Here is a 25321-nt window from a genome sequence, read left to right on the forward strand (position 1 = left end):
GTTGCCTGATATCGATGATTTTTTTATTAATTTAACTAGACAAATCAGTTAAAATAACAAATTCTACGGCCAAACCCGGACGATGCTGAGCCAACTGTGCGTCGCCCTATGGAACTCCCAATCACGGCCAGTTGTGATACAGCCTGGAATCGAACCAGTGTGTCTGTAGTGACGCCTCAACCACTCAGATGCAGTGCCCTGGACCGATGCGCCACTCGGGAGCCCAAATGTGTTACAATCGCGCTATCCAGTGTATGTAACAATAAACAAATAAATAAATAATGATGTAACTATCAAATAATCTACCCAGGGCCTAAAATGCTGGTAGATTGACTATTTCACCAGCCACGTTGGTGGGTGGTCAGGGGTTCACAGTGAAAGCATTTCACTCGGATTTGTGAATAAAACAAATAGTAAAGTATGCTTACATTTTTAGTGAAAAATATTTCTGACGTTATGTTTCATAGCTGGTAAATTAATCTCAGAGTCAAAGAACTACAAATCCTATTCCACCTCGCGCTGCAACACTGCCTTGTCTGTGCGTACATACAGCTGAGTGAGTGAAATAGGCATTCAAATTGGTCTAATTTACTTGAAACGAAAGTCTACTGAAGTAAGACTTTGTGCTTGTGTTTCTTGGTTATTTCCATTGTTTTGTTCACAAGATAGATTGTTCAACGTTCGAAATTCAACTGCTAGGAAAGAGAAATTAACGCTTCCGCTAGTCAGACTCAATCTCACAAACATGAATCAAAACCCGTTACCATGGTAACCTCCGCACTTAAAGGGGCAGGTGAACATTTGTCTCCTAATAATTTGGTTAAAAATAAATTCAATAATATACCAAATTACTTATTAGTAATACATTTGTTTTAGAAACATTACAAAAATGCTAATCCGTTTTTGTGTTGTTGGGTGTAATTCTAGCCGGAAACAAATATCCACAGTGGCTGGTGGACCAAAGAGTACATTTTAGGCCCTGCATCTACCATAAAGGCATACATTGGTTAAAGATAGTTAATTCAACATGAAAAGCGTACCAAATTCCTAAATAAATTGCAAGCAAAAACTAGTGCTAAAAATCGACATTAAAAAGGTGTCAAAGAAGTCAAAAATAAAACATGATACAATACTTAAGAAAAAACTGCAGGTTTATTCAATGTGTATTACAATACAGTAGTAGTGAAATTGCGACCTAGTAGTGGTGGTAATTGTGGGCAGTGTTTGCAGCGTTCTAAAACAATGACTGACAATCAGGGTTTCACATACACTAGGAGAGTTATCCTTCCTCCCAACGCAATGACTTGACAACAATGCCTGTAGAAGATCCCCCACTTCCATTTCACAGTCATGAGAAAAATCTTGCATGTTTAATAAATTGATAAGCAATGCTTAAACACCAACAGTACAGATGAAGAAAGCAGTAACTTCATTGTCTTGGTCCATCTAGGCATTTTCAAAAATATTCATACGAGGTTCACAAAAGAGGTCACTTAAATGAAAGAAAATGGAAGTAGAGAGCTGTTATTGAACATTGCGTTGTCAAGCCCTTGCAAAAGAAGACGGTTGAGCCACTTGTTTCCTGGTATAGTGATTCTCGCTGGTGCTGTATAGGAAATTAAGGATCGTCTAGATGTTTGCATTGTTAACGCATCGTAACAAACTCCTCGGACGATGTGGGGTGAATGGCAATAGTCTTGTCAAAGTCTGCTTTAGTTGCCCCCATCTTGATGGCTACTGCGAAGCCTTGCAACATCTCATCACAGCCAATGCCCTGCATATGAAGGCCAACCACCTTGGGGGGGGGGAGAAGATATGTAATTTTTGTTAGATTGAGGCAGGCTAAACATGCTGGCATGAATGGTTTGCTCAATGAGCTCAATATTGAGGGGTCTAGGGTAGTGTTCTTCAATCCCGGGTTGTGTTCATTAGGGCATGCAATGTAGAATTCAAAATGTATCGCAACGGAAAAATAAAATTATAGTTTCCTATTGGATCGAGTCCCATAGGGCGGCACACAACTGGCCCAGCATCGTTCGGGTTTGGACGGTGTAGGCCATCATTGTAATTAAGAATTTGTTCTTAACTGACTTGCCTAGTGAAATAGGTAAAGGTAAAATAAATACAAAAATTGACAAAAAATTGACAATTTTACAATTGACAATCTTCCGTTTGGTGCCAAATGAACAAAGATTTATTCAAACCCATCTATGAACACACCTACTTCATCAAATCAAGGGCTTCATTAGTTGATCAGATTCAAATCAGATCCGCTTTAGGCAAAAAACGCATAGCTGATGTTTTGACGGTTTTGGAGGTGGAACTGCGTAAGAGCTGTCAAATCCACAATGGTTCCCGGCTTTTCACCTAAAGCGGACATTGCAATTGTCTGCACAGAGTCCCATTGAGAGAAATAACATGCAGCCTTGTTTACAAGTTCGAACATTGGATTATTTTAATGAAGACACATTTCAGTTGAATGCATTCAGTTGTACAACTGACTAGGAAGACACATTTCAGTTGAGGGAAAGGGGGATACCTAGTCAACTGAAATGTGTCTTCCGCATTCAACCCAACCCCTCTGAATCAGAGAGGTGCAGGGGGCTGCCATAATCAACATCCACGTCTTCGGCGCCCGAGGAACAGAAAGTTAGCTGCCTTGCTCAGGGGCAGAACAACAGATTTTTACCTTGTCAGCTCTAACCACTAGGCTACCTGCCGTGGTCTCCAGGACCAGGTTTAAGGGGCCTCTCACCTTCTCCTCCTTGCCCACACACACCAGCTTCATGATGCACTGAGTCTTCCTGGTGGTGATGGCGTGATACATGGGAGTAAAGGAGGTCTTGTAAGACTTCACATTCTCCTTCCCCCTGTTTTTAATCGCCTCCTCTGTAACACAAGGAGACCAAATGTAAGACCATCAGCTTCTCTACTAATGAAAAACACAAACACAAGGCTGCATTCCAATTGGCACCCTATTCCCTAAAAAAGTTTGCTACTTTTGACAAGGGCCCGGGTTTCCAAAAGCATCTTAAGGCTACGTTCATAGTAAGAACCTACGTAGGAGCATCGTTAACTCTCCAAGCTTCCCCAAAACTATCGTTAAAGTTGCACTTGAATACGCTGGTTTTTTATTTAATTTTTGCCTTAGTTTAGTTTATGACTATAGTTTATGATGTGCAACATGTGCGCAATGATGTCTTGATATAGTGCATTATTTTAGGGTAAGCATTAGAATAATATTTGCAGCCATAGGCGATAACATCTTTCTCGGAGCTGATCCGTCATCAGTATTGTGGAATAATTCTAATGTTAAGGTAAGATTCCAATGGAGAAAGCCGATCCGAGAGCAGCGCTGCCTTTCTTTCAATCCTATCAGTATCCACACTATGCCTCAACGATGCACTTAGCAAACATTCTCTTTGCGTGGTTTTTGGGAAATGCATGTTACAATGCCGTCCATTGCAGGAAAGATGCATTGTTAAAACACTTGTAAGCCTAAATTCCATTACTATTGGGAAACCGGGCCCAGGCTGGTTATTTATCCAACAGACTGACAGAGAAACACGCCAACTCATCCCACTTCAGCGGAGAACATTTACAATAAGGGGAACCATCCACCTGAGGACTTCTTTGCTAAGAGCGCACTCACCTTCCGTGAGGCCCACCGTGCCGATGGGTGGGTGACTGAAAACTACCGTGGGAATGTTGGAGAAGTCGACCTTGGCATCCTCCTTGCCGTCAAACAGTCTGTGTGCCAGCTTTCTGCCCGCTGCAATGGCGACTGCCCACACCCAACAGAAAGAATGTCCCACTTGAGATTTGCAATGCAAAAATGTGTCTAAACTATCAACGGTACACTGTGCGATTATATCTATAGTTATCTTCTTCCTTATCCATTACAGACAATCTATTCACATTCAACATGATTCTTAGGTGAATTGCAAGCTGTATACAGTTGAAGTTATGTCTGTAACTAGACACAAGTATGGTTCAAAATGGCCACTTTGTCTGCCATACCCCTGATGTGTATTAACAGCCTACCAGGAGTAAGGAGGGCCTTCCCGCACACATCTCCTACAGCATAGATCCCTTGACGAGTGGTGTTCTGGAACTCATCTACAACGATGAAGCCTCTCTCATCAATATCCACACCCTGTCGAATAAGACATCCAACCTTCAGTAAGCCGCCACATCCCATACACAGGGTTTGTACTTTATATTGAAATCTTTGGGACTATTATTCACAACACTCATACATGTAGCTCTAGCTGCTTTAAAAACATGACATTTCTCTTTTTGCAACATCTGAGAAAACAGTGAGCAATGCAGGCAATGGAATCGCAGTGTACCACATTCCAAACTCGTTTCTGAATCCCTTGCCACGTACTGAAACTATAAAAGGTTTTAGCAACATCTCCACATTTCTTTCTAGAGACCTTTGTAAACAGTCTGAGGAGTGATCCTCACCATCTGGCTAAGGTTGAGGCCGGCGGTGTTGGGCTCTCGGCCGATGGCCCATAGCAGACAGTCTACCTCCTGGATGGTGCCGATTTTCTCCTCCTCGTTCTTCTTCTCTGGGTCTTTGGTAACCAGTGTGACCTCCAACAGGCCATTGCCTGTCTTACTCACCAACTTCACCTGACAGCAGACACAGGTTATAGCAGACCATCAGCATGTTTCAGGGGATCAATTTGAACAAGGCAAGGTGCAGAATCACTTGATCTTGAGGATCACATAATGAGTAGTTATTTGGGATGTAAGGTAGCTAGTAATTCTGCGTAGTCTGCCTATAACCTAGTTGATCTCACCGAAACAATAATGACCACTTTGGGATAACAGTGGAAGGACAATGTGCATGTTATACATACATTAATTGACAAAATGTTGGATGCATTATAATCATAGAAATGTTAATGGTCAAAATGTTGGATGCATTATAATCATAGAAATGTTAATGGTCAAAATGGTTGGATGCATTATAATCATAATGTTACTCAAAACAAGAAAAATAGTAGTTATAGACCATCATCATTAAAGAAATGCTTTTACCTGAGTATTTTTCCACAACTCTATGCCAGAGTTCTGCAATTCTTTGGTGCAATTTGAGCTTATCAAGGTGTCGAAGTTTCTCAACACCTGTAGGGGAAAGGTAAAAAGGATTAGACATGCCCTCTTGTGGCCACCTCCTGTACATGCCACACCTCTAAAAACTGTCCCTCGTGTTTGTGGGATGATATATGGGCCAATGTCTGCCTGGATTGGTTCTTACCCCTGTCTGACGACATATGATGGATGTTTTGGACCCCAGTGTGGAAAGGATGCCAGCCATTTCCACAGCAATATATCCAGCTCCCACTATGACGCTGCGCCTGTTGGGAGGAAACATTTAAAAGGATGAAACACAAACTTACACTGCACACAACACAATCTGTCAAACAGCCAAGCCAAGATAACAATAAATCTGATGGAAATTATTGTCTTTAACAACATTAAACTTACTTAGGAAGGCTTTCAAGTTCAAAGAAGCCATCACTGGTGATGCCAAGACTTGCCCCTGGAATTATATGAAAAGTTAAAGCTAGAATCCTTAAAGGATCTCTCCACCCGTTTCACTAAAAAGCTAAGGGTTGGGCCAAGAGAAATGTACGCACTTTCAAATCATAGACAGAACTGTTTGCAAGGGCTGACCGTCCTAAAGTGTCATAACTATCGTTTTAACCATGTTTTGAGGCTATACAGTGTTTGTTGACATTTACTTTGTTTACAAACATTGTAGTAAAACAAGCTTATATTTTGGGTTCTGACCGGTAAGACAGTTAAACTAAGCTCATGAGGCATTTATAAGTTATATTCTTCAAGAATGAATGGGTATATATATATATATATATATATATATATATCATTAATTTATAAGTCCAAAAATGGATGCAGCAAATAAGGATTCTAGCTTTAACCAAGCTTATTATTTCATTTTATATTTGAAAAGCATGATTTCGTCATGATAAATAAAAATTCTGTGAAAATAATTTGATAAAATAAAAATAATGATTCATGTTTACAATTTGAACAGCAACAATAAGCATATAGCAAACGTTTAGGTATAGCAATTTTACATAGTAGGCTGCAATACCTTAATCGAAAGATCAGTTATACTTTAAAGCTACAATATGTAACTTCTTGGGGGACCCGACCAAATTCACATAGAAATGTAAGTTATAGATATGTAATTCTCATTGAAAGCAAGTCTACAAAGCGGTAGATCTTTTCAGTGCTTCCCGTTCTTAAGTTTCATTTTAGCGTCTTTTACCAGCTTCAAACAGCTGAAAATACAATATTTAGGGTTATGGAAAATATATTTCACAGTGGTTTAGATGGTAAAAGGGATTCTCTACACTACGCTTGCTTGCTTGTTTTGTCACAAACTGAAATTTGGCAAACTATTCAAATTTTTTAGCAACCAGGAAATGGCAGAGATTTCTGCATAGTGCATCTTTAAACTAAACATAACTTTTCAAACTTAACGAAGACTTCATTAACCCTTTCTGAAGCTTAAACAGACACAAATTACATGCTAGATAAAGAATGGCAAAAGGGTTGTCACTTTTCACAAATAACTTTTTTAGGTTGTTGTTCATTTAAATATGCACCCTAGGTCATACCGCAATGTTGAGGGAGCGAGCACACAAGGCATTTCGCTGCACCTTTTATACCTGCTGTAAACTGTGTACTTGACAAATACAATTGAATTGTGTAGTCTTACCTGGCACATCACTGTCACTCAAGACAGAAGGGAACCCTCCTGTGGCAATGAGGATATGAGGCGCGGTGTACTTCTTCCCATTCACCTCAACAGTGGGGTCAGGGCCGTCAATGAACCTGGCGTGACCTTGAATCGTTTCAATTTTAGCCTATGGGAGAAGACCAGTTACCATTCCGTTCCAGGTGCAAATATGTGAACAAAAACACAATTGTCATAAATATAGGCTATTATGGTGCATGTCTATGCATGTCAAAACCTGTTTTATGGATGATGAGGGAAAGCAAAATATACACTCCAGTCAGTGAACTGGTTTAAGCTTACCTTGTCAAGATTGTTGCGATAGATGTTATTAAGCCGACTAACATATGCATCTCTTTTGGTCTTAATAGTTCTGCACACAAAAGAAAAAAGGACTGATTACAGAACTGGATACATTTTCCTCTTAATTTGGGCTCCCGAGTGGCGCAGCGATTATTATCAATTACCCCAGTCAAAACTGATATTAATGGATGACATTATTATCACCAATGATTACTGATGTGTTCCCGAGTGGCGCAGCGGTCTAAGGCACTGCATCTCAGTGCTAGAGGTGTCACTACAGAACCTGGTTCGATTCCAGGCTGTATCACAACGGGACGTGATTGGGAGTCCCATATGGACAATTGGCCCAGCGTCGTCCGGGTTAGGGTTTGGCCGTCATTGTAAATAATCATTTGTTCTTAACGGACTTGACTAGTTAAATAAAAATATATAATTCATTAATTCATTTTATAAACACAAATTTCTAAATATGTTACAATGTTGCACATAATGTCAAAATGTGAAGTTGGTGCGCTCACAGAAAAGCTTGATGGCATAATAATAATTGAAAAACAGCATGTTATGTTGCAGATGACAAATTAAATTATATCCGTTTTAACTGGTTGTGGCCACTTCCTTAGTCTACCCTATCACTCCCAGTCACCTGGGTAACACAATCTGTGTGGAGTTAGTTGCCAAATAGATTAACGCAAAGGAAGGCTAAGGTTGGGCAACAGACTGCTATGTAAACTGAGAACGGGATGGGGAACAAAAGGAGCATGACTTGCAAATAGTTCAAATAACAACATCTTAACAAAGCCTCTGACTGTTATCTTACAGGTCAGTTCATGAAAAATCTGCAATGTCTCATCATGAATTTGCCATTTCACATCAATAGAAATGTGTGGTACCCTTTCACATGCACACCCATGAACGCACACAAACACCCCCACATGAAAGAATGAGGAACCAAAGAAAAGGCTTGCCTTGTGCAAGAATGTCACATTAACACGCCAATGCGAAAAAAAAACTAGAAATGCTGTGTGAGGGCTCTAACTAAGTTGACAGGATGCAGTAATTTAAGGTGTGAGAGGACAGGCTGATGTCAGAACAAGTCCATAAACTGTGGCGACCTCAAGTCAGATACTTACTCCCAGCTGAAGTGAACATGTCCGCCATCAAAACCATAGTCAGAGTGATCGTGGAGATATTCTGCATGAACTGCAGCATTCCACATAACCTGAGACCAAAAACAAACACTTAATTGCGGGATCACATTCTTCTGGCCCTTTCTATTACTGTACCCTACAAATAGCTATAAATAGTGTGTGTGTTTAATAAATGTGTATTCAATATTCCACACACACAGCACAAAACTTACTCTACTAACAGTGCCTAGGCTACTTACACATGCCGCCACCCCCCCCCCCCCCCACCCCTTACCAGGAGGCTGACTATAAAACAATACCTTCTTAGGGACACAGCCAACATTGACCTAAAGAAGAAAAGGAGAAAAAAGGCGACAAACATGAGCATGACTAAAAAACAAGCGAACACAGGAAGTGTCAAGTCCTTCAAGGAATTAGTTAACTGCATTGCATCATTAAATATCTTGAAATTGAAATATAATAGCAATGTATGAAAAGGAACCATCCATGCTCCTACCCAAGAAACATGGGTGTGTGTGATGATGTTGAGACACAAAGCAATGGGGAGCCAAATAATCGTCTTGCATTTTGCAAGAATACTGGCCACAGCTCTGAAATTACATTGCACCAACTCAGATTGTTGAAATTCTGGTATGTTGTGTGGGAGAGCAATACTTTTGACCAGGGATGGGCAACTGGCAGCTTTTGTAGATTTTTTTGTATTTTATATACATGCTTTTGGGGGAAGGGACTCGGTGGGGGAAGGGACTCAGTGGGGGAAGGGACTCTACTTACTGTGGAGAGTTAGAATACACAAGATTAAATTGACATTTGGTTGTGCATCAGCAGATACTTAATTAGCCCATGTCAGCTAACATTTTTTAGATTGGTAAATTAGTCAAGCTATCTAAACTTGTAGTAAGCATGGTCAAATTACCAACCGGGTTGGGGCCTACTGTTCGTCAGTTCTCATATTCATACACATGGCAAAATGTCTAGAATTGCAGGAAATTAGCTGTACAACTGCAATTTTTTTCTCTCCGCCCCATGGCAAAATGAGTAGAAAAGTATGAAATTTGCTTAAAATTGCGAAATATTCTCTCCGCCCCATGGTAAAATGTGTAGAATTGCAGGAAATGAACTTGAAATTAAAGGTTTCTCTTTGCTGTCACAGAGGAGCTGCTAAAATGTTTTCCTTGAGGCCCCCACCGCCATCAAAGTTGCCCATCCCTGCATTATACACTTTAGCTCAAAAGATTGTACAATTCATTACAGCTATATAAAGGTAGACCAGGCTTTACGGATGTGGTAACTTTAATAGCTTATCTTCCATAGACTGAAATGTGGAGAAGGGGGTGATGAACACCTGTGGCCATAACTCTAGTACTGTTAAACAAAATTATTATGTACCAGTAGAATGCTCGTGCGCTGGATTGGTGCCCATTGCTTTTAACTCTAACAAACCACAACACTGTGCACAAAAACATCCCACAAAAAGAGTATGGTCTCGAGGCTTCGCAATGAATCCGTTAACTACACGTGACAACTTGACAGAATATCAGAGACTGAACAGTGGAAATTAGGCCTATGCGATGTCATTTCAGAGTTGCTTTTTGAACTATTTATATAAGTACAGTGGCTATAACCAGGATAACTTTTTACTCACACAGGTACCTCCGAGTTTGTGACTCTCGACCACCGCGGCAGTGGCCCCGAGCTCCGCTGCCCTGCGTGCACCGGCTAGACCCCCAGATCCCCCTCCAATCACTAGAAAATCGAACCGGGTTGTTGCATCTGAGGCCATACTCCGACGGATAAGTTTGTGTCTGTAAGAGGGTGGAAGCAATCGCCGGAGTGAGAAAATAAGAACTTGCATCCGGGCAAACGGTATTATTATTGCCATAACCAGGAAGCCCGCACACCACCGGACGCAGTTGTTTGGGCGAATGGGAGGGTCAATCCCCGAAGTGAAAGCTAGTGCTTAGTCATTGTGAATTGCAACAATGGTCTGTAAATCCCAGAAACTATTTTAACATAGTCATGGTGATGTGCAGTCTATTAGCCTACAATGATAGGCTAATCTTACAATATGTGATATGAGGAGCACTGACAGAATGAATGGTAAATGAATATCAAAATATAGGCCTAGTCTACCCTTTTTAATGGAAGGATAATACCTATATAATATCAGCAGTGTCATCATCCTAAGGGCTAAAGCCACCACATGGGGGACAAATTCATTTTCTTTTTTATCATGCATGGAGATGGCTGAAAATGTATTAGTCAACTATTCAATGATTCATAGAAAAACAGTTCAAATTGACTTCGAGAAAAAAATACTCACCTAGACAGTGCCACTGTCAAAGTCGTGTTCACAGTGCTTGAAAGCGACTGTCTGCATATTTTGACCCACTGCATGTTTCACGGTCTGTAGTTTATTTCATATTAACATAACGCGTCTTTAACACATTTAATGGATGGAAACAAAGTGTATACAACATGCTGCTTACAAAATAAAGCTACTTCCTGAGCCGATAGAAAGGACCTTTCAAAATAAAAGCTCGAAACCTTATAGGCTATAGAAAGATATGCGTAATGTTTCACTAATTATTCCTAAATTAGCTATGGAATGCCGTTTTTGGATGATAGCTCCAGTGATATTTCAGCTGGATAAACGACGAAAATATAGGACGTATATGTCAATCACGCTAGGGGTTAACTCGAGTTGATCACGCGTGACCATCGGAGCCAATCAAAATCACTCATTTCCTCCGTAGGCCTTCAGAGCTTTCTTCAACCTGAAACAGTGTTGCCATGTATGTGATTTTCCTGTAAGTTGGGCTATTTAGAAAACGATTTCGCGGGTGAAACTGTATTGTTGCGGGTTTTTGAACTATTTCTAATTTACACCGCGGCCGCCATGGCATTTCTATTAAAACATATATTTCACTGTGACCTGCTGCTGACTGTCAGGGGAGGGAGGTAGGCTATTGTGGAGTGAGTACCACTGTTATTGGCGGAGTCATGTAGAGGGAGCAGCACGCGCACGTTGTGGCAACTTTTTACCATTTATAGGTAGGCTATTTAGATTGTCAATATGGAGACAACTATTTCCAACCCTTTTCCCGTAAAACATAAATAAGCTACAACTGGTGCACAACAATAAATAATGAAGACAATGCACTGGAAAACGAGTTTGAGCGCAGTGATGGTTTAAACTGCATTCTAATGTTGACTCTAAAGAAAACGGCATCATGCTCAATTCTTGGGTCTCGGGGGCTGCCCGATTGGAAATTTGAAATGGAAGTTATGGAACACCCTCACGTGGTTCTCTTTATAGGGAAAAGTCCTCAATGAAACTGACATTAAATGTGGATAATGATACATTTGTCTCTGTTAGCTACCATTTGATAGAAAAATCGAAAAAATAAAAACGGTCTGTTGTTGAGCATATTCAGTGTGTGTGTGTGTGTATATATCACATACACTAATTATTTAATTAAATTATGAACCCAGTAGCCTATTCCAGTAGACTATTGGGAAACACAAGCACTTACCTCAATCGCCTCGCTATTCATGTTGAATAAATTCGTCTGTGGTAATTTAGCAAGCTGCTAAATCGTTCAGTTTACATCTTGTCTAGGCTACTGTAGACTATCTGAAATGAGATGTAGGCCTATCATGGGATATAGGCTAACTGTCTTTATCTAAGAAAACCATGGCAAAGTTGAATTACAATCATAAACCCAGATTTTAGTCTGTAGCCTATGCCTATTGCAATGACAAGTCAACCTTGCAAATTGGCCATTTATAACGGGTTGTAGACTTAATATCGGGTACATAATAGCACAATTGATAGAAAAAAATCTTCATACAAGTATTTCTTGCTCGGGGATTTTGAGATCCTCTGTCCAGCTTTCATCACTCAAACTCTCCTGTCGGATTTTTCTGTAGTTAAACACATGCACAAAGGGGATTTATTTACAATTATAAACTGGGTGGTTCTTACTTACGTACTTTATTGTCCCCATGAGGAAATTTTGTTGAGTTGTCATGTACACGTTTAAATACAAAACAAAATTGACAATACAACTTTCATAACAGTTATATACCAATAAAAACATGTTTTAAAGACTAGCCTGCTGACTTTACTGAGTTGATAGGAACATTAGCCCGAGCTATTTAGGAGGGATATCACACCTGGCACAAATTATTGTCTAGTTCTGTTTGTCTAGTTTGAGCCCTGAATGCTGATTGGCTGAAAGCCGTTGTATATCAGACCATATACCATGGGTATGACAATTTGTTTTTGTTTTACTGTTCTAATTATGCAGGTAACCAGTTTATAATAGCAATAAGGCACTCAGGGGGTTTGTGGTATATGGCCAATATACCACTGCTAACAAATGTATTGAGGCACTCCGTGTTGTGTCATGAATAAGCACAGCCCTTAGCCATGGTACATACCCCCTTGTGCCTTATTGCTTAATAATAGCAGTCAAACGAGTTAAGTCGACATCCATTGATGGAAAATTATCTGGCGAATTTAATAAGGGCAAATTGTATTTTCTCTTGAACATGTTCAAATTCCTATATTACATTATGTCATAGCTCACAAATATTATTTTGAGGAAAACCGAATTTAGCTTCTCATGTCGTTAACCTTATGGAAAATGTTTTTATTGTATACATGTGGCAACTCCTGTCGTGCAAAAAAACGGGTTCGTTTTCTTGTCTTTTGGGCGGGTTTTGAGTGGTCATTTCGTCTGAAATTTTAGCTTGACCTGGCAACATTACCTGAAAGAATGTGCAGAAAAATACGGAGAAACGCAACATCGTAACTGCTGAAATTGTATTTGCTGTAAATGTTGTGATTATTTCAAGCATTTGAAATCCACTCGTTGGCGTATGGAAGTCAGCGCGTCCCAAATGTAGCAGAACATGACGGCACAAAGTCAAAATGTCAACAAAGGTTTGTTCACCCAAAATTGTCACATGCTAATGTAGCTAGGCTAACGTAGCATCCTCTGTCGGTTTTAATCTCGTGGAAAACAGCCATGGGATATACAATTCAAATTATTATTAAACATATTCAATTCGATAAAGGGGCAATCTGCAGTTCATACAACAATAACGCGAGAAAACGCCAATTTCATGGTAAAAAGAGGGTGGGGCTGGAGAAATGTAACCACTCAAATTCATAGTTATTTCTCGATTCATTGATTTTCTACTTGCTTCTTCAAAACGCTTTGGAGAAGGTCAGCGGCAAGGTTTCTTCTCTAATAGGAGGCGAGGCGATGCCTAGGTAGCACAGAAAGATGAACCATGTTTTGAGACTATAGTGTTTGTTTACAATTACGTTGTTTACAAAATGAAAAAAGCTTATCTATATGGATTGATATGTCCAGTCATCTAAATGTTGACATGTGGTTGGTTGCATGATCCCAAATCAAAATAGGCACTAGCCCAATATTAAACCTTTGATTTTAATTATTGCATTAATATAAGGGCATTCCATAACGATTGCTTTCAAGATAACTCATGGTACAATGCCTAGCTATTGGCAGCGTGTGTCCCGAAGCTACATCCATAATCGGTAGACGGTTCTGAATGGAGAATTGCCGTTTGCAACACAGAGCAATGAGCAACAAACTATTCAATCCAGTTTTTCGATGCAGCCCCTGTCTGGGAGAGCACCTGACCGTTTTGCAGGACTCATTAGCTAACAACAGACAGGTGAACCACCGACCGGTGTGTGCAAAAACAAATAATTGGCATCCATATTCGATTTAGATGTGGGGAGGGGTAGCATCTAAAAACGGGTTTGAATAGTTTCTTATTCACTGCTCGGCAATTCAAGCTGAGATTCTCCAATCAGAACGGTCTACTGAGTATGGCTGTCTATTTGGACACGGAATACATGCTGCTAGCAGGTAAAGTCATTGGGCCATGCTTTATCTCCAATGCAGTCGCTATGGAATGCCCTTAGATCTTGTCTTATAAATTAATGAAATAATTAATCATAGGTCTCATATTGGGCACACTTATTTAGGGTACAGTCGTTGTTACTAATGTGTTTTTGGGGCATAAATCAACACTAATTTTTATTATTCTGTTCTCTACACAGGAAGGAAGAAGACATCCCAACCTGGAGTAGCAGGTCTGAGCAACCTATCAAATGGGAGTCCTGCAAATCAAAACACTCACAATTCATTTGTGCAGGATTCAAGAAGGCCAGATGAGTTTGACTTTGAGTGTGTGGTAAATTCCAAATTCAAAAACTCTAAAGTTTGGTTTTGTGAGAAATGTCGCTTTTTGACAACAGATTTTGATGATTACAGCAGCCATATTATGGAGCATGCGGTAATGAGATTTTACTGCTTCTATTGTAACCATGTCTCATACAGCGAGGCCGAATTAAACCACCATGTAGAACAGCACACCAGAGTACACCCCTTCAAGTGTCAGTTCTGTGATTATAGAGCTGTGAAGAAAGACTATGTTGAAATGCATATGAAGCGAATACACAATGCGCCTCCTGAGAAAGTATCCATTGCTTTGCCCAGAGCTCCCAAACCGGCCTCTCTCCCCAGTGCTCTGCCCAGAGATCCCACATTATCAGGGATCTTAAATACAAGGGTCGCACCTTTGCGCACTAAGAATATCACAACCAGAGTGGATGAAGGAAGACGAGTGGATGAAGGAAGACCTATGGATGGGACACTGGATGCAAACATATTGCCCAAAGTAGAGGTGGAGCTGTTGGCACCTTTAAATGAACCAATTCAACACAACAGGCCTTTGACTGTCTCTTTCCCTGAAGTGGGGACCATCCCCCCTGGCTGCCTTGTTGAACTTGTTGAGGTGAAAACAGTCAATGGCACCAAGGAACTAAAGTTGAGACTTGTCTCACAACAATCGAATGGGTCTGTAGCGAAAGCCTGTCGGACCACAACCTCACAAAATGCCACTTTGTGTAAATCATCGATGTCCAACGCCACTCCAACTAGAGAAAAGCCAGTGAAGAAGAGAACTTGCACAGCCAACATATCAACCCGACAAATAAATAACCAGAAACAAAAGGATTTAACAACTGCCTACAACACAAATGGCATACAACTGAAAAAACACTCTGAAGAGTTGCTGGTGATGGTGAAAGATGTAAATCAGCCATTTGAGATAAAGAAAGAGGAAGTGAAGGAAGAGAACTGTGATTCTGTGCAAAAATCTGAACGCTTGACTTCATTTACAGCTGTCTCGAGTGTATCCATGATGGGAAACGTCAATGGCACCAAATCACCCTCTGTTGCACCTGCTGCAATGTCGTCTCTTGTATTGTGCAACCCTAGAAGTAGCACCCTGGTCATTCCCTCTCCAACAAACCAACCTAAAGAGGATGAGACTTGTCATGTGGCTGACTCAAACACCTCTGGTTGGACTCAATCTGAGAATCCATTAGTAGATGACATGCCAGGACCAAAAGGTTTCCCAGTCATTTCAGCTGTATTTTCTCTAAGTAGCCCTCAACTCTTGGCGGTGGCTCTTCGGACCATAGCTTTGGGTAATAATTCACCCTCTGCAACGGTAGAGCAAGGAAATGTCAAGAATTCTTTGATCCTCACACCTGCTAAGACAACAGCAGTGTGCAAAGGGCATGAACACAAGATAAAGCCAGGAAACACTGATATGGCCCCTGAGGGTTTGTCCTCTGTTCATGCACCTCAAATGACCTCAAAAGCCTGTCACCAGATGCAGAGTGCTCAATGTTCTAGACACACCCAATCACTAACAAGTAATCCCTTGAGCACCAAGGGGGAAAATAACAGTGTTACAATAAAGCTTCACAAGAAAACAGTTTTGAATATGAAAAAAAGTCCTCAAAATATGGCCAAAAAAACAGTAAACACACGGGACAGTTGGATTGGCCAAATTAACACTGAAAAAGGGTCAGTCCCCAGACACTGGAAAAGTTCAGCAAACAAGCGTGACATTTCTGGTAGACTCTCTTCCTGCCTGAAGCTCTCATTGAAAAGGATACGAGTAGAAGAGGAAAGTAGCCTTCAACGTTGTGCACCTGAGTTGAACCAACGAAGGAAGAAAAGAAGACGACGAGACATGGTATCTGGGTCAAAGACTTTCACCCACCTGTTAGATACCACAGGTGACAGGGTTATTATCTGCCCAACTCCACTGAAAGAAGACCAGCTGGTGAAGCAACCAGGCCCAAACCAACCTGTTGTGGTTCTCAATCATCCCAAGCCTCTGGTTCTGAGAGGGAGGGGGGGAATGGAGACGATTCCAGACATTGGTCCAACATGTCACATAATGAAAATGAAGTTGAGCAAAGTAATGGGACATACGTATGAGGTGATTGGATGTACCGTTAAGGCCTCTCCTTAGGGTGATGACAAATTGTTATGGAAAATGATAGATTTATTTGCTGGGAACAGAACACTAAACATTGAGTTATCAAGACAAGAGTCTGATGCATTGCGCCATTAAGGGTTGGCTTGCACTCATTTCCAGGGTCCCTAGCTGAGCTTCAGATTAATAATGGTTAGACATTTCATACAATATGTTACTTCATAGATTATGAAAGACTGAACCCCATTGAGAGAAACAAGTGGGCATTCAGGCAGGCATATTTAAAATAAATAAATAATAATAAACAATTAGCATTTTTGCTGCAGTATCATTGATAGCACATATGTGTAAATATGATTGTATATTTGAATGAACTTGTACTTTTTTTCTGATGGATGAACAACTGCTTAAATTAAATCAATGTCAATTATTTTGAATGCATTTTGAATAAAATAACATGTAACCTCCTGGTTACTTTTAGCCGGACTGCACTGAGAGAATAGAACACCAGCGAACGCAGTCAGCAACGTTACTAATTTGTTGTTTTGAGTATTTAAATTGATAACTCACTCTTTAATTAAATAAATAGCTACACAAAAATAGTGTGTAGAATGATAGCCATGAGGACAGCAAGGGATTTTTTTTTTCAACTGTCATCGAAAGACCAGGCACATTTCTCTGCCATTGTCTCTGAAAAAAGCAATTGTAGCTAGAGCTGCCACCCAATACCAGTGTTTTTACATCAAAATATAAATAGTTGTCAATCCTACTACAGAATTCTGAAAATGTTACCACATGGTGAATAGAATGTTCATGCTAAACCTCTTTCCATTGATCACTGACTTTTTGTATTGAAGCTCTGAAAAAAGTTTGGTTATATTATCCAACCTCATCATTCCTGTTTTATATTTTGCATTTATTAGGGTTGACTGACTTGACATTAACATTTTAAGTTCCTAGTGGAGCAAAGTAACTCAGTGCTACTCTATTGAACCTTTTTTTTTAACTTTTACATTTTTAACCATAATTCCAGGTGGTTCCTGCCATCTTTATCCCTTTTTCATAAGTCATTCATGTTTTCTTTGGACTTTTTGTCATGGTTACTGCTGTATATTGCTAGAAGTGTTTGAACCGCTCCCTCAATCATCTGTTTTTCTGTAATTTTTTATGTAAAAGTATCAGAGAAAATATTGAGATGTTTTAAATTGGACCATAACAATATATTTATCAAATATAGCTCTTGTTTAGATGTGGTGCGGATCTTTAAATGTACATGTATTTTGGTTTCCTTTGAAATTTCTCTCATCTTTTAAATGGGAGTTATTCGCATAATAACAATTATAGTTGTTCTCATGTTGTCAGTGTTTTCTGTCCTCTATGTATTATCTTAATGTGCCATTTTGAATAAAGATCTTTTTTCATACATTCGCATTGCTGTATTATTTACATGTACAGGGCTTAAAGAAAGTCTACACCCCCTTGAACCTTTTTCACACTTTGTTGGTTTACAAAATGGGATTAAAATTAATTTAGTTGTACTTTTTTTGTCAACGATCTACTGAAAATACTCTTGTCAAAGTTGAGTAAAAATTCTAACATTTCTTTTTAAAGATTAATAAAAAATCTAACACTAATTATACTTTATTGGATAAGCATTCACCCCCCTGAGTAAGTACAGGTTAGAAACACCTTTGGTAGCTATTACAGCTGTGACTCTTGGTTAAGTCTCCTAAGAGATTTGGACACCTGTATTGTGCAAAATTTACATTTTATTTTCAAAATTAGTCAAGCTCTGTCAAGGTGTTGGGGTTCATGGCTACATGGCCATTTTCAAGCCTTGCCATAGATTTTAAAGCAGATTTAAGACAAAACTAACTTGGCCACAGGAACATTCACTGTCGTCTTGGTAAGAAACTCCAATGTAGATTTGGCTTTGTTGTAGGTTATTGTTCTGCTGAAAGGTGAATTCCTCTACCAGTCTCTGGTGTAAAGCAGACTGACGCACGTTTTCTTCTAGGATTTTGCCTGTGCTTAGCTCCATCCTGTTTCTTTTCATCCTGAAAAGCTCCCCAGTCTTTGCTGATGTCAAGCATACTCAGAAGCATGATGCAGCCACCACCATCCTTGAAAATAAGGAGGATGTTACTCAGTGATGTTGTGTCTGATTTGCCCCAAACATAAGTCTTTGCATTTAGGCCCAAAAACGTATTCCTTTGCTATGTTTTTTTTCTTCTCCAGAATTACTTTAGTGTCTTGTTGCATACATATATGAGGTTATTATTGTGGATCCATCCTCAGTTTTCTCCCATCAGAAGGACAAGTGCATCTTTGATGTGTCTGGGTTGTTTAATACATGATCTACAGCATAATTAAAACGCATTTCAAGGCTGCGTTGAGACAATGACTTATCAATGACTTCAATAGATCCATCCTCAGTTTTTTCCCATCAGCCATTGAACTTTGTAGCTGTTGGGCCACGGGTGTGAAAGATTCAGCAGGCTACTGGCATTACACACCTGGCTAATGATTACTGTAGCTCTGTTGGAATCACTTTTATAGTTAAATTCGACACCTGGAAAAATAAAATACGGAGTCCATCCAAGTCATCTTGGCTCCTGGACTCTGTCCACGCATTTCAAGGCTGCGTTGAGCCAATGACTTACAGTATCAATGACACAAGAACAGCTCAGTTAATCCTACCATTGTGCCACTGAGTTGTCATAATGCTGCATCAAATATACATTATCCCAGGGGCATTGGTAGACACAATGTAAGTAACTTAATGTATGTCCCCCTAACTGCCCTGAATAATTATGTTGATCCTACAGCTATTGTATGCAGTAATCTTGTGCCTATGAACCAGACTTATACTGTTAGCACTGAGGCGGTGTGCCCTAGTAGGAAGTCCACTGTGTGCAGCTCACCCTGCACAATCAGGCAATATAAATAACATGAGCAAGTCTACTTCTGATAAGCTTCCCAGTAAAGCATTAAAAACAATCAAGCAACCCAGAAAAGTACACATGTAGCCTAAGAAACAAGATTCATGAAGTCAATAACTTGCTTGTAACAGATGACATTCATATTCTGACTATCTCTGAAACTCACTAAGATAATACCTTTGACGATAGAGTGGTAGCAATAGATGGTTATAACAAAGAAAATACAGAAATACCAATGGGGGCGGTGTTGCGGTCAATATTCAGAACCACATTCCTGTAAAGCTTAGTGTCTTGATGTTGGCCTGGGGGTAGGTTTATGACAGTCATAAATACCTCTTCCCCCCTTTTTCCTCTCTCTACCCTACTGATGTGACATTTGAAAATCCCTTGGTTAACATAGAGATTCTGGGAACATCAGAAGCTGGGGGGAAATGAACTATATTCTGGTAATCCGACCAATTGAACATATGCGGTGGTACTTAATGAATATGATGTCAGTTCGGTTGTCATCTGAGACATTCTCATCAATGATAGGATGACATAAAATCTACAGTGGAAAGTCTGCACATTGTAGTTATCAGATTCACATGGAATTGTTGTTCAATTTAAATGTTTGAATATAAAATTATTGGTGAAGAGATGAAATGTAATGTTAGCTTCCAAATTAGAGATTTGGGTTTTCATAAGGTTAGGGCTCTGCTCAATCAGTGGCCCGCCCCTGTGAAGAGACATGGGTTATTAAACTTTTCAAACACACCCTTCTCGCTCCACTATATAAAGCCTTGACGAAAATGTAACCTCCTGTTCCGAGGACGACTGTCCGATGTCAGAATGGTTCAGATAATAACTACAGAACGAAGCCAACCTCAGCGTGAGCTTTGGCTGCGAATGGTATGAACTTTGAACTCTTATTTACTACAGAAGTGATACCTCCTAGCCGTTGAGTTAGCAACAGCAGCTGCAAACTTGGGCTAGGAAAGAACATACAGAGTATCCCGACTACCACACACCGACGTTACTACAACGTATCCATTTTACCACCAGAGACATTCTTCAAAGGACTCTGTTGGGCAACTCGGCCTTCCATCTACCACCAACCTACCGAAGTCTAATTTAGAATGCATAAGATACTGTATTTACGATAGCGACATCACTTCTCCCTTTGTTCCTCAGTGTTCCCGCTCTTCCACTCAAACCCAGCCCCTTTTCTTTGTGCAACCAGCTGTCATATCTGTTCCGCCCGCTAGGGACGTTTTTCCTTTATGATGTAATTTGTAATCAAGGTATGATTCATTCTTTGTAAATGTAATTCCGTGTGATTAGTTAGATATTTAGTAAATAAATAATTAAACCCAATTTTGTATTGCTGATTCAACTTGTTAGCCAGGGTTCGTGAAGATAACCAAGAATTTACAACTTTCAGATGAGACTGAATTAAGGTGACGATTAACATTGACTGGTATTGATGTAAAATATGACTAGGTCTTTAAGAGTTTATTTGGAAGATAACTGCTCTATAAATATTATTTTGTGGATTAGCTCAATCAGGTAATATTAATTACAGAGAAAGGATTTTATAGAATAGCATGTCATATCACTTAATCTGACATAGCCAAAGACACGACATTAGAGAGGATTCATCTGCCTCACCTAACGCCCATTCTTGTGGGAAGCTGCTATTGACCACCAAGTGCTAACAGTCAGTGTCTGGATAATATGTGAGAAATTTTATTTTATTTTTTTTTATTTTACCTTTATTTAACCAGGCAAGTCAGTTAAGAACAAATTCTTATTTTCAATGACGGCCTGGGAACAGTGGGTTAACTGCCTGTTCAGGGGCAGAACGACAGATTTGTACCTTGTCAGCTCGGGGGTTTGAACTCGCAACCTTCCGGTTACTAGTCCAACGCTCTAACCACTAGGCTACCCTGCCGCCCCGTGAGAAATACTTGATAATGTATGTGATATCAACATAAAGGTATATTTTCTGGGTGATTTATATTTTGACTGGCTTCCATCAAGCTGCCCACTCAAGAAAAAGCTACAAACTGTAACCAGCTCCTGTAACCTGGTTCAACCAACCTGGGTAGTTACAAACAGCACAGGAATGAAATCATCAACATGTATATATTATATCTTCACCAATGCTGCAGAAATGTGCTTGAAAGCAGTATCTAGAGTCATCAGATGTTGTGATCACAATATTGTAAACATATCTAGGAAAACCAAAGTTCCAAAGGCTGGGCCTGATATAGTGTATAAGAGGTCATACAAGAAGATTTGCAGTGATTCTTATGGTCATGATGTAAAGAATATTTGCTGGTCTGTGGTGTGTAATGAGGAGCAACCAGATGCTGCTGGTCTGAGGTGTGTAATGAGGAGCAACCAGATGCTGCTGGTCTGTGGTTTATAATGAGGAGCAACCAGATGCTGCACTTGACACATTTATGAAACTACTTATTCCAGTTACTAATAAGCATACACCCATTAAGAACATGACTGTAAAAACTGTTAAATCCCCTTGGATTGATGAGGAATTGAACAATTGTATGGTTGAGAGGGATGAGGAGAAAGGTATGGCAAATAAGTCTGGCTGCACAACTGATTGGCAAATGTACTGCAAATTGAGAAATCATGTGACTTAACTAAATAAAATAAAAAAAGAAACAATACTATGAAACTATGCAACAGCGCCCCCATTGGTATTTCCATCGAGAACATTCTGACTGGTTGCATCACTGGCTGGTAAGGCAACTGCTCATCCTCCGACCGCAAGGCACTACAGAGGGTTGTACGTACGGTCCAGTACATCACTGGGGCCAAGCTTCCCGCCATCCAGGACCTCTACACCAGGTGGTGTCAGAGGAAGGCCCTAAAAATTGTCAAAGACCCCAGTCACCCTATTCATAGACCCTTCTCTCTGCTACTGCATGGCAAGTGGTACCGGAGCGCCAAGTCTAGGTCCAAAAGGCTTCTTAACAGCTTCTACCCCCAAGCCAAAAGACTCCTGAACAGCTAATCAAATGGCTACCCAGACCCTTCTTTTACGCTGCTGCTATTCTCTGTTTATTATCTATGAATGGTCACTTTAACTCTACCTACATGTACATATTACCTCAACCAACCAGTGCCCCCGCACATTGACTCTGTTATTTTACTGCTGCTGTTTAATTATTTGTTACTCTTTTTTACTTATCTATTTTTTTTTTACTTATCACATTTTTCTTCTTAACATCTTAAAGCATTGTTGGTTATTAAGGGCTTGTAAGTAAGCATTTCACTGTAAGGTCTGTTGTATTCGGCGCATGTGGCAAATCATGTGATAAATTATATAAAGATTGATAGTAAAACACTTTGGAGGACCTTAAATGAAATGTTGGTTAAAAAGGCAAACTCAGCTCCATCATTAATTGAATCAGATTGACTTCATCACTACTTGTTTTTGTAAGAAGGGTTGACAAGCTGAATGTTCAAAGCTGTCTGTTCAATCTACTAGCACACAGCTCGGACACCCATGCATACCCCACAAGACATGACACTAGAGGTCTCTTCACATTCCCCAAGTCCAGAACAGACTATGGGAAGCGCACAGTACTACATGACTGCATGGACTACATTGAACTCTATTCCACATGAGGTAGCTGATGCAAGCGGTAGATAAAGATAAAACAAACAGGTAAAACAAACAGGTAAAAATACACCTTATGGAACAGAGGGGACTGTGAAGAGACACACACAAAGGTACAGACACACGTATACGCACACAAGCGCTAGCACACGCACTCTACACACACGTACATTGTAATATTGTTGTATGGCTGTATTATAGATTTTGTATTGTAGATATGTAGTGGTGTAGTAATGTTATATGATGTACTGTTTTATCTTTTGTTTTATATGTAATGTAAGTGCCTTAATGTGTTTGGACCCCAGGAAGAGTAGCTGCTGCCTTGGCAACAGCTAATGGGGATCCCAATAGAAGGCCCACAAGGAGCTTCTGCTGCAGTTTCTCCTCTCCAATGCAGAAAGCCTGGAGGACAGATCCTAATGGTCAGAGAAAAGCATCTGACTTTTTTTGCATTAGAATGCTAACATTAGTTTGGTTCTATGTAGCCAACTCCAGTCATTCTAGGTTTCTCCGGAAAGTTTCTCAAGACATTATCCAACAAGATTATAATGTTGAGGTCTGTTGGTCCTGTGAGATGTTTTCTGTTCTCCATACCCCCATAATTTTAACCACTAGAGGAGGTCAGTTCATAATTTGTTGGTTCCAGCACCCATCCCGTTAAGAGAGAGGAATAAGGCACTGAGTTAAAGGCCCTAAAGAACTCACCATCTCCACCAGTACCTGTTTTACTTCTGTTTTATGGACAGTGCTCCACAAAACAATGTTGCAAGTCATATTTGGACAATATATCATACTTTCTTCCCCACATGAATGCACACACATGAATGCACAGTGGAATTATAGATAGAATTAGTGGCATTCTTTGGTGTCCATTTCCTTCATGGTGAAAAAGATTTGACCAAGAGTTGTAAGACTGGTTACCTGGACACAGATTACACCTATAGTCCTGGGCCTGGTTTCCCATCCCAAAAGCATTTTAAGGCTAAGTTCATCGTTAGAACCTTAGTAGGAATATCATTAAATCTCCAAGCTGTTTCCCAAAAACATTGTTATTAACGTTGCACTTAAACTCTTGCAAGCTAACGCCTGCCTACGAGACCACTCGTAGAGCAGTGCGTCGTTAGATGATTTTTTTTGCCCTCCAGAGTCACTTTATACACAGAAGATGTCCACAAGACATAGATTCACTGTGTTTAGCCACCTTTTTGACCACAATAACATCAAAATTAAGTTGACTACAAATACAAAGTTGCCTTTCAAACAAGCAAAGGATAAAAAGATGCTTCAAATGAAAATGACTGCATTAAAATATAAATGGTCTACCTACAGTATATGCCTATATATAATTACATTTAGTTCTATTTTGCTATTTGTCTGTCCAATTTTTTGCCTAATTATATTTCATGATGTGTTGCCTAACATGAGCAATGACGTGCCAAATCTTGATGTAATGCAGTATAGAGTAAGCATTAGAATAAGCAGCCATCGGTGATAATATCTCTAGGAGCTGATCGTTCCCTGCTGAAACCCCCTCCCCCTAGCATAGACCAGCATACATTTCAAACTGGTCCATGCTGGTAAGATGCTGGTCAAGCTGGTCTGTCAGAGCAGTTCACAATAAAAAAAAAAAGTTTGAACAGTGCTTGGGCATAACAATGAGGACATTGATGAAAGAATGGGAATGAGGAAATACAGAGGTACCGGTAAGGTAATGGCAGAAAGGCACTAAACTACTCTTTTTGAAGGTGTTTAATAACCGAGATATGTTTCCAGGCTTTTATTTTGCAACTTTGTATTACAGGCTATATAACCATCACATCATGACATACAATACACAGTTTGACTTCTCTAAAACTGATTAACATGGTTCAATTTAGCTGACAATGTCAAGGATCTGTTGGCCAAGGCCAGGTGGGCCACACTTGAAATTAGGTACCAAATACCTTATCCCTGTATTCACTGCTTCTAAGAGACTTTATTGCATGTTACAAATAGCTGAAGTAAAAATGTATCTTCACAATGTAATAATTAAGGTTTCACTGTAGAAACAATGTAAATGGATTCTTTCACCTGATGAAAGCAATAAACTGCAAAAATAAGCACATTGTTGTCGTGCGCTACCCTGAAATCTCCCTAACGAGGATTTATTCAACTTCTATGGCTGCTTTTCATAACA

General features: G+C 39.9%; 2 protein-coding genes across 3 annotated transcripts; one reads left to right on the forward strand and one right to left on the reverse strand.

The window, feature by feature from the left end:
* Positions 1–1133: 1133 nt before the first annotated feature.
* Positions 1134–10952, reverse strand: LOC139366423 (glutathione reductase). 2 transcript variants are annotated; one of them, XM_071103894.1, is made up of 14 exons: positions 10556–10952; positions 9878–10037; positions 8532–8558; positions 8215–8303; positions 7085–7154; positions 6764–6911; positions 5503–5557; positions 5273–5372; positions 5053–5139; positions 4471–4641; positions 4045–4156; positions 3653–3784; positions 2756–2889; positions 1134–1795 (listed from the first exon to the last, which is right to left on the reverse strand). In XM_071103894.1, the coding sequence occupies exons 1-14, from the start codon at positions 10627–10629 to the stop codon at positions 1646–1648; spliced, it is 1509 nt and encodes a 502-aa protein (XP_070959995.1). In that variant the 5' UTR covers positions 10630–10952; the 3' UTR covers positions 1134–1645. The 2 variants fall into 2 exon arrangements, with proteins under 2 accessions (XP_070959995.1, XP_070959996.1); XM_071103895.1 differs by lacking the exon at positions 10556–10952 and having other exon boundaries at positions 9878–10141.
* A 1759-nt stretch (positions 10953–12711) lies between these two features.
* LOC139366424 (uncharacterized) lies at positions 12712–17998 on the forward strand. The gene is made up of 2 exons (XM_071103896.1): positions 12712–13183; positions 14339–17998. The coding sequence occupies exons 1-2, from the start codon at positions 13153–13155 to the stop codon at positions 16609–16611; spliced, it is 2304 nt and encodes a 767-aa protein (XP_070959997.1). The 5' UTR covers positions 12712–13152; the 3' UTR covers positions 16612–17998.
* Positions 17999–25321: the final 7323 nt, after the last annotated feature.

The sequence above is a fragment of the Oncorhynchus clarkii genome, chromosome 14, assembly GCF_045791955.1.
Source record: "Oncorhynchus clarkii lewisi isolate Uvic-CL-2024 chromosome 14, UVic_Ocla_1.0, whole genome shotgun sequence".
NCBI lineage: Eukaryota > Metazoa > Chordata > Actinopteri > Salmoniformes > Salmonidae > Oncorhynchus > Oncorhynchus clarkii.

What these genes read in the sequence shown, in the direction of transcription:
- LOC139366424 (XM_071103896.1), top strand. Translation starts at nt 13,153, where the DNA reads ATGACGGCACAAAGTCAAAATGTCAACAAAG. An exon ending in AAGTCAAAATGTCAACAAAG is followed by an intron (nt 13,184 to 14,338) that starts GTTTGTTCACCC and finishes TTCTCTACACAG; the next exon opens with GAAGGAAGAAGACATCCCAA.
- LOC139366423 (XM_071103895.1), bottom strand. Translation starts at nt 10,114, where the DNA reads ATGGCAATAATAATACCGTTTGCCCGGATGCAAGTTCTTATTTTCTCA. An exon ending in ATCGCAACAATCTTGACAAG is followed by an intron (nt 6,912 to 7,084) that starts GTAAGCTTAAAC and finishes CTTCTCCCATAG; the next exon opens with GCTAAAATTGAAACGATTCA. An exon ending in GAAGGCCCTCCTTACTCCTG is followed by an intron (nt 3,785 to 4,044) that starts GTAGGCTGTTAA and finishes GGGTGTGGGCAG; the next exon opens with TCGCCATTGCAGCGGGCAGA.